The sequence below is a fragment of the Macrobrachium nipponense genome, chromosome 23, assembly GCF_015104395.2.
Source record: "Macrobrachium nipponense isolate FS-2020 chromosome 23, ASM1510439v2, whole genome shotgun sequence".
Lineage (NCBI taxonomy): Eukaryota > Metazoa > Arthropoda > Malacostraca > Decapoda > Palaemonidae > Macrobrachium > Macrobrachium nipponense.
Window position 1 is genome coordinate 82,515,990 of NC_061090.1, and position 10,000 is coordinate 82,525,989.

A 10,000-nucleotide genomic window follows, 5' to 3' on the forward strand; every position below is an offset into this window, starting at 1 on the left:
ACTGTTTACACAACTATGGTACTGTCGTATAAATAATATTTTATTAGCCTTTTTAACATCATAGAAACCTGTTACATTTTACAAAAATATGTCATTCATACAAACACACATACACACACACACACACACACACACACACACACACATATATATATATATATATATATATATATATATATATATATATATACAAGGAGAGAGAGAGAGTATCGGGTAGCTTTCTGAAAGAGGTGATACAATGGTGTTTGAAAGCCTCTCACCTTCAGCGTCTGTTGACGACAACCGGAAAAAGCGTTCGCGTGAGAGAGAAAGTTTATCAAATGCGAATAGACATTAAGAGACAAGTGACTTCATTGATCAATCTTAATGGCAGGTTAAATGAACTACCTGGACATGAAAACACAAAGGGACTTCCTTTGTATCTGGAGGAACACGTCCACCAAATTAGTGATTAAAGTATAAGGCTGGGTCACCTGAACAAGATCCATTTACGAAAAATAAATAAATAAGTAAATGAATAAATAGATAAATAAATAAATAAATAAATAAAATGCAGGGGTAAAGGGATATAAATACGCAGCGCGCCTGTGCAAAGAAAGTATTTATTGAATTCCCTCAGACGCGATCACAATAATTGCCGAGAACTCAAAACACATCGCGGAAGTTAATTGAATGACATCACACAACCGTACACACTTTAGCAAAAAAGGAAAAAAAATTGAGAATTGATGATCTAGATATTGTAATAAATGACAGTTCTGAAATGTAATGCGATATTGTCAGATAGTGTACAATTATTCCAATGAAAAAGACGACTAATCCCACAGCCTCCAAGATGCTCACATTGTAAACAACGTATAGAATCGGAATTTGTTTCCGAGCCCGAGTTGTCAGTAACGATAAAGACCATAAGTAGGTACGACCCTGGTGACTTATGTTGATCTTTTTCCCGCCTTATTTGAAGTCACCAGAGTTGAAATACAGAACTGCCTTGACGATTTTCCCTTGGAGCAGCAAGTCGAAAGATTTGTTGACGTCGTCTATGGGCATTGTTGTCGAAATGAACTCGTCCAGCATGATCTTCTTCTGCATATAATCGTCTACGAGACCTGGGACGTCATTCTTGGGTTTAAATCCTGCAATGAAAGGGCAAAGTTTCTTGAGGAATGCAGCGGTAAAAAATGTTCCGACTTTTAATTGTAGTTTGGATTTAAGATAGTAATAATGCTATTAATAATAATATTTGTTCTTGGCACTTGATCACCTTTACCAGGCCACAGGTCTGTCATGTTCTGTAGAAATCGGCCTTAATTATTTGATGCATTTATTATTATTATTATTATTATTTTATTATTATTATTATTATTATTATTATTATTATTATTATTATTATTATTATTCTTGTGGGAAATTTGTTTCACTCAGTGGGAAGACTGAAGGAATATACTCTACAAAATTACGAGGGTAATTCCTTCCACTGAGTGTTCTCTGGTAATATAGTAAATTGTATGTAACTGGCTGTTAAGCACACAATTCTTCCTTGCGCATAACGTGTTTTCAGACTTGTGTCAGAAAATCCAAAGGATTAATAAATGGCTTTGTAAGTTTAAGTAGGCTAGTTAAATTCAGGTGAGAGTGAGTTCGGTAAATGCAATTAATCTAATGAGGACTATGGGTAAATTAAACCAAGGCCATAAAATTCCCAGGGCAGTTCAGTTTGGTCCCAGAATTCAATTAAGTTCCGTAAACTAAGGTAAACTAATCCCAAATAGTAGGGCTAAGTAAACAGACAGACCTAACTTTGACTAAATTGTCTACTACGCCCATGTAATTATATAAACCCCTGTAAGATTGTTCAATCTGAGTCTATGCCTAATTAATTCTCACAAACTCCAATATTACAATAGCCTAACTGCGTAAAAGGGCTAAAAATTTAGTGAAGGTAAAGAAAACAGTGCATTATGTCTTAAATAAGTAAGTTAAACGTTGATAGACGAAACCGCTTCCTAACGAATGACCGTTGGCTCAAATCAGCCGTCCAATCATGGCGGCCTGACCTTTGTGGAAAATTGGTATGTTGACCTACCTTTAAGTTATCCCAGTTTGGACACATACCTCTTAATTGACTCCTAAACTTAAAAACAAATCCTATATATTTAATCAGCAAACCCAGCGACCTATAATTATATTCGTGGAAATAAATGGGTACGTTGATAAGAAATGTTATTCTACTTACCGACTCTTTCCGAAATTCCGACGACAGTTTAGTATAAATGGCCGTTTCAAAGTTTGGTTGCAGATAAGGATTCGGATAGGATATGGGTTAGGATAGGTACAAACAGGAAGGGAAATCATACAAACCAATTATCTTTAGGGTTACTAATTTCTAAAACCCTACACTACGTAAATTAAACCCAAGACGTAGTTAACAAAACAAGTTGTCTTCCGTCTACCATGATGTCTGTTCAAAACCTGTGCTCGGCCTATAGCTACCCCCCAAAAAAGCCTATGCTAAGTCAATGGTTCATTTCACTCCCTAAATCAATTAAATCATTTCTTAATTAATTTAAAGGGACAGTTAAATCTATTTACTAAATCTCTCTATCAAATATTTTAAATGTTAAGTACAATTAATCAGATTATTCAAGATATAATATTAAAATTTATGCAGAGCTTATGCTAAAGAAAATGGGGTATAGTTATTTGTAGCTCTTAGCAGTGACTTTGTTAAAGTTAGAAAATGGATATGTACAATATAAATTTACAACAATTATTATTATTATTATTATTATTATTATTATTATTATTATTATTATTATTATTATTATTATTATTATTATTATTATTAAGAAATTCAGTTTCGTGAAAACAAATTGTTAAAAAATCTATCCACAATTATATATTAAAAATATATTTTTAAGTAAAAATATAAAACAAAGACTTTCGAACACCTGAACGATGTTCTTCATCAGTGTAACGCTAAAAAGTAATGAATAGGACAGTTTCCTTCCGAAGAGGAGGAAACTATCCTCTTCATTACATTTTAACGTTACACTGATGAGAAACACCGTTCAGGTGTTCGAAAGTCTTTGTTCTATATTTTTACATAGAAATATATTTCTAATATATAATTGCGGATATTTTTTAACAATTATTATTATTATCATTATTATTCGTATTTTTATTTTTTTTTCATTTTATTTTTTTGCTCTATCACAGTCCTCCAATTTGACTGGGTGGTATTTATAGTGTGGGGTTCCGGGTTGCATCCTGCCTCCTTAGGAGTCCATCACTTTTCTTACTATGTGCGCCGTTTCTAGGATCACACTCTTCTGCATGAGTCCTGGAGCTACTTCAGCCACTAGTTTTTCTAGATTCCTTTTCAGGGATCTTGGGATCGTGCCTAGTGTTACTATGATTATGGGAACAATTTCCACTGGCATATCCCATATCCTTCTTATTTCTATTTTCGGATCTTGATACTTATCCATTTTTTCAACTCTGGTGTCCCATGGTATTGCGACATCAATGAGTGATACTTTCTTCTTGACTTTGTCAATCAACGTCACGTCTGGTCTATTTGCACGTATCACCCTATCCGTTCTGATACCATAGTCCCAGAGGATCTTTGTGTGATCGTTTTCTATCACTCCCTCAGGTTGGTGCTCGTACCACTTATTACTGCAAGGTAGCTGATGTTTCTTGCACAGGCTCCAGTGGAGGGCTTTTGCCACTGAATCATGCCTCTTTTTGTACTGGTTCTGTGCAAGTGCCGGGCATTCGCTTGCTATGTGGTTTATGGTTTCATTTTTCGTATTGCCCTTCCTACATATGGGAGAGATGTTATTTCCGTCTATCGTTCTTTAAACATATCTGGTTCTTAGGGCCTGATCTTGTGCCGCTGTTATCATTCCTTCAGTTTCCTTCTTTAGCTCTCCCCTCTGTAGCTATTGCCAATTGTCATCGCTGGCTAGTTCTTCAGTCTGTCTCATGTATTGTCCGTGCATTGGTTTGCTGTGCCAGTCCTCTGTTCTGTCTGTCATTCTCCTGTCTCTGTATATTTCTGGGTCTTCGTCTACTTTTATTAGTCCTTCTTCCCATGCACTCTTTAGCCACTCGTCTTCACTGGTTTTCAGATATTGCCCCATTGCTCTGTCCTCTATACTTAGTAGTCCTCTCCCTCCTTCCTTTCGTGTTATGTATAGTCTGTCCGTATTTGCTCTTGGGTGTAGTGCTTTGTGTATTGTCATATGTTTCCTGGTTTTCTGATCTATGCTGCGGAGTTCTGCCTTCGTCCATTCCACTATTCCTGCGCTGTATCTGATTACTGGCACTGCCCATGTGTTTATGGCTTTTATCATATTTCCGGCGTTGAGTTTTGACTTGAGTATCGCCTTGAGTCTCTGCATATATTCTTTCCTGATCGTGTCCTTCATCTCTTGGTGTTTTATATCCCCTCCTTCCATTATTCCCAGGTATTTGTATCCTGTCTCATCTATGTGTTTGATGTTACTTTGCCTTTTTGTATGTTGAATAAGGCGCATTTTTCTATTCCAAACTCCATCCTGATGTCCCCAGATACAATCCTTACAGTCTGGATTAGGGTATCTATTTCCTTGATGCTCTTACCATACAGCTTGATGTCGTCCATGAACATCAGATGGTTGATTCTGTTGCCTCTTTTCTTGAGTTGGTACCCGGCATCCATCTTCTGTAGTACTTTTGTCATGGGAATCATGGCTACTACGAAGAGTAGTGGGGACAGTGAGTCGCCCTGGAAGATCCCTCTCCTGATATTAACCTCTGCTAGTCTTATTCCAGAGCTTGTAAGTATTGTATTCCAGTTGCGCATTGTATTTTTGAGGAAGCTGATGGTGTTGTCCTCTACCCCATATATTTTCAGGCATTCTATTAGCCATGTGTGTGGTATCATGTCGAAGGCTTTCTTATAGTCTATCCATGCCATGCTTAGGTTGGTTATTATTATTATTATTATTATTATTATTATTATTATTATTATTATTATTATTATTATTATTATTATTATTATTACGATGAAAAGAAACGGTGTTCAGTTCATCCTGTCCTCAGATGCTAACAACGCTCTCTGTTAAACCACAAGACATTCAGCTATTACGGGAACATAGAAGAAGAAAAGTTCCTTGTTACTGCCCATGCTTTTATCAGACGAGAAACCTGGACAGTCTGCCAAAATCTACGGTGCAAAGTAGACATTCTAATGATTTATTTAATCATCTGAGGAGATCAAACAAAAATAAGTCCTGATAGAGATTTTCCTGGAAAACATACTACTCTCTTCTCAAGGACTCACTCACCTCCGTAGAATCCTCCCGTCCAGACGCGTCCATAGAGCAGCTTATAGGGGTCAAAGGTCACAGTTTTTCCTTCCGCTGGAACGCCGACTATGGCACTTTGACCGCCAGTTTTGCAGGCGTTGATAGCTGACTGAAGAACTTCCGGGATCCCGATGCACTCGAAAGTGAAGTCACAGCCTCCACCGGTTGCCTCTATCAAGACTTCGTGGATTGGTTTCTGGTGGTCGTTTGGGTTGAGGAAATCTGTCACTCCAAATGTTCTCGCTGTGGAACAAGAAGGTCAACTTAGGGCGACAATCAGGTAGTGAAAATGTTGGTTGTTCATTTCTTCAACGGTTCCTTGATCAGAGGTACCTATTTGCTACAGAGTGCTTTTTAAGTCTATTTTTCCCGTGATTTTTGTGTGAAGAGCAGCCAGTCTCTGATTGTTTGGAAGAGGAACCCAATGGTCTTTTTATGATGTTATTTTATAATACAAATAGAAACTCATGCATGGTATAAAAGAAACACGCTATTTTGAAAACGATAAAATAATGAATCTCTTAGACCTGACCAAAATAAGAGAGATAAACTTACCTATTTCCTCCTTATCTTTATTAATGTCAATCCCAAAGATTCGCTTGGCTCCCTGAACTCTGCATCCCATGACTGCGCCAAGACCGACGGTGCCCAGACCGAAGACTGCGCAGGTCGAGCCTGGCTTCACCTGTAAGGAGACATTTATTCGAACCATGGCCTCTCTCTCATGTCTGCAGTACTGACAAAGGACGTTAGTTTCGTAAAGAATTGGCTAAATCTATAACATATACGATACACCTTTTTGAATAATCTTTAGATGACAGTAGTTATTGTCTGAGTGCTTGTAATTTTTGGTTTGGAGTCTGCAGTGAATTCGAAATTTACCTTACAGATCTTGATGGGACTGCCGTAACCGGTGGCCACTCCGCAACTCAGAATAGAAATCTTGTCCAGTGGGGCGGCTTTGTTCACCTGCAGAGATAAAGGTGAACAGTTTTTTTTAATTAAGAATTTCTTACAAATATCAATTAATTATATACAAACTTTTCATAATAATATCAGCAATATAACATACTAAGTACATTAATTATATGAATTCAAATATGATTCACATACTTGCTTGTGAAATGTTTTTCAAGTTCATATGCATTTGATAATACCCATTTTGTGTACTATATGTTATATTTCAATATTGAAATTATTTGACTTAGTAACACCTCTTCTCTGCTATACCACAAACAATTTACATACTCAATAATAAGTATACTTAATGTATTTTTTTCTTCTGTTCTTTATAATCGAAATTCAACATCAATACTTTTATTGGATACTGAACTTTTATATCACATACCTCTTCAATCAAATTCTGGAACCACTTCCAAATTTTTTTAACATATTTACAAAAATAAACATGCAGATGATTTTAATTTTCCTGACATTTATTGCAAAAATTATTATCAGCAATATTCCATATCTTCAGTCTTTCCTTAGTAGCCAAAGATTCATACAAAAATCTATACATAATACTTCTTTGATAGGAGTCAACGAATTTGCATAAAGGGTTACTCCATAATTACCCCAGTTATGCAACGGGTATCTCTCAATTACAATGGACTTATGGGTTGGCATCAAATACTGATAAATACTTTTGACGTATGGAAAATTAGGCGTTCTCAATAATTTCCTTACATTACCAATAATTATATTATAAAAGGGTGTAGCAACTTAGACATATCAAGGCAATCTTCTACAACCCTCAACAAATTTATTCTAATACATGTGTAATATGAGGCTAATTCTCGTCCATAACTATCAAATAACATAATATTCAAGAACGTACTTGTTAAAATAGCTGCTGCTTTATAAAACACATTAATAAACCCAATACCATCTTCTGCTTTTGGCAGATATAAGGAATCCCTTTCAATTGGTTGGTAAGTTCCTCACCACAAATACCGGAAAACAGATTGTTCTATAATTTTTGCTTTTTCTTTCCCTAATGGAAATACATGACACATGTACTAGACTTTACTTAAAATAAGAGAATTTACAAGAAGCCTTTTGATATAAAGACAAGTATCAAGTCGAAAGCATATTTATTTTTACCTTAACTTTATTGATTAAAGCATCCCGGTTTTCATCGACCATTTCGTTATAATCATTGGTTATCAATATGCCTACTACCATACACTTATTTTTCTGTTGTATCCAATCAAGTGGCCATACATTTTTGTGCTTCCAATTACCTAAACCCATGACACAAGTCTTATCTCTATTTAGTTCTGCACCAGTAGCTAGCTCAAATTGTTTTATAATACTAAATACTACTTTACTACGTCTTTCTTTACTAACAAAAACAGAGCTGTCATCAGCAAAACCTACTACAGAACACTGGAACCCATTAGGGAGGTTCACTGGCAGATGAAACAGTTACCTAAGTATTCAAACAGGGTTATCATGGACTCGGTCATCTGCGTACTCGCATGTTTACTAAAGTCTTCGCAAATAGCATCATCATAGCTCGCCGAAATCAGCGTTGTTGTCTAAGAGGGGTTGACATGTAAGTGAAACACCACATTAAAGGCATTTTCTCACAAGCAATAAAAAAAAGAGCTATGCAGATAGAATAATCTTACCGTCTGCCTCGGGTTTTAATTTGAAATTGCAAAGCAGTGCTACCATATTACTCATAGACTATACTCGGTTTTTTTCCATCTGTCCACCCGCCTGTGGTTTTGCGTATGGTAACACTGCGTCCCGGGCTTTAGATAGTTACATTCAGTTTACATTCAACAATAATAACAATATCATATTTCGAATATCAGCGGTGTAATTCGCATACAGTAAATTATTAAAACACTTTTCGATTGCAAATGTACACCCAGATATCCTTTTATTTACCTAAAACTTACACGTAGCGTAACTATCCAAAGCCCGGGACGCAGTGTTACCATACACAAACACCACAGGCGGGTGGACAGATGGAAAAAAACGGAGTATAGTCAGTACCGGAGTCTCTTCACAGAGCCTTCATGTAAAAGCTTCTGTTACTTTCCCTTCTCTTGTCAGGTACGATAAAGCTGTTGACACTGACAGTTCACGAGAATAATCAGAGGTTATAATTGTCAAGGTTTGGCTGATAAGATGTTCTGACTGCAGCATGCTGATTATCAGAAACCACTTCTGGTCACAGGAAGTCGATGTTCACCTATAATTGTTTAGATCATGTATACTCAAGTCCAGATAAAAAAGGAGTACAGCGACTGATATTTCCTAAGAACTTCAATAAGGTGGCCACATCTATGACGATGAAATGGGATGTCTATCCACTGTATTGTTCATCTTTATGGGAGGGGGGGGGGGGAGGGGGAGGGGGATTAACTGCAGTCTAAAGGAACATAATCTGCAATCTGCTCTAAAGACGCAACTTTCGGGAAAAGAAACCCAACTGGATCTCCTGTTTGGATATGGTTTCCACCGGAACCCACTGAAAATCCGAACGAGAAATGAAAAATCTCTGCTTTCCAAAGCATCAAGGAGAGAAAATTATTAAGCCATTATAGCGAAGAACAGCAGATGGAAACTTACCTTGACCACCTGACTCTCGTCAACGACTGTGTATTCCGAGTAAGTGGAAGTTCCCAAGAAGTGGTAGAGCGTCTTCCCGTTGCACCTCATCCTCGTCGTACCATCGAACAGTAACCCGACGGATTCGGAAGGAACCATGAACTTCTCGCACAGATTCTGATCAGGGGACTTGCACGCAGGGCACTGCTGACAGTGGGGCAGGAAAATTGTCAAGACGTGGTCACCTGAGAAATGCAAATGCCTCGGCGTTAAAGGAAGCAAGTTGGGTTTTCGTTTCAATGCAGTTTTCTCACGAACCAAATGTTAAAGCAAGTTGCATGCTGACAACAAATATATGATCGAAAAATAGAGAAGAATCAATGCAGATGTCAATACGGAAGTGAAATGGATAAAGGTAGATGCAAGGTATATATATCTTGGTGAGATGCAGCAGCAGCGTCACAGCGGCAAATGGAAACGCCTCGAAATCGCACCCAGAACTGTGTCTAGAGCAGGGGTTCTCAAAGTGGTCGATATCGACCCCCAAGGGTCAATAGGACCAAAGAGGTCGATGAATAGTCAGGGGGTCAAAAGGGGGTCGATGAATAACTAACGGGTCGGCGAAATAAGTTACATATACTCGTATATCTCAAGTTCAAAACATATTTTCTTACTAGGTGTAAAATTTTTAGCATACTGTATGTCAAGTACTAAACTAATAATTCTCAAATTAGTTTCAACATTGGTGTTTTTTTCTTTTTTTTCTTTTCTTGAATTATTAAATGCTAGTCTAGGGGGTCGATAGAAAAATTAAAGATTCATTAGGGGGTCGAGGAGTTAAGGAGTTTGAGAACCCCTGGTTTAGGCAAAGTTTGTGGTGATGTTTCAGAACTTGAAACGGAGGCTGACTGCACTATAGGCAATGAGAACTCCCTTTCCTTTCGAAATTGAATGAATTAATAACTTTTTATAGGCGCAATGGCAATAATGCAACATGAACTTATTGCTTGTATAGAATATAATGAGCTCACATTTATGTAGTTACCGTTTAACCGCGGAGTTTTTGTCATCAGCAAAAG

At 37.1% G+C, this 10,000-nt stretch overlaps 2 protein-coding genes across 2 annotated transcripts in view; one reads left to right on the forward strand and one right to left on the reverse strand.

Moving 5' to 3' along the window:
* Positions 1-10,000, forward strand: part of LOC135202245 (accumulation-associated protein-like) — a 52,033-nt gene that overhangs the window by 10,121 nt on the left and 31,912 nt on the right. The window lies entirely within an intron of this gene.
* LOC135202235 (alcohol dehydrogenase class-3-like) overlaps positions 585-10,000 on the reverse strand; it is a 15,920-nt gene continuing 6,504 nt past the window's right edge. Inside the window, exons 4-8 of the mRNA XM_064231510.1 lie at positions 8,943-9,166; positions 6,240-6,326; positions 5,913-6,042; positions 5,337-5,600; positions 585-1,136 (exon numbers count right to left, since the gene is read on the reverse strand). Coding sequence (XP_064087580.1) covers positions 955-1,136; positions 5,337-5,600; positions 5,913-6,042; positions 6,240-6,326; positions 8,943-9,166 — 887 coding nt within the window. The 3' untranslated portion in view covers positions 585-954. The remainder of the gene's footprint in view (positions 1,137-5,336; positions 5,601-5,912; positions 6,043-6,239; positions 6,327-8,942; positions 9,167-10,000) is intronic.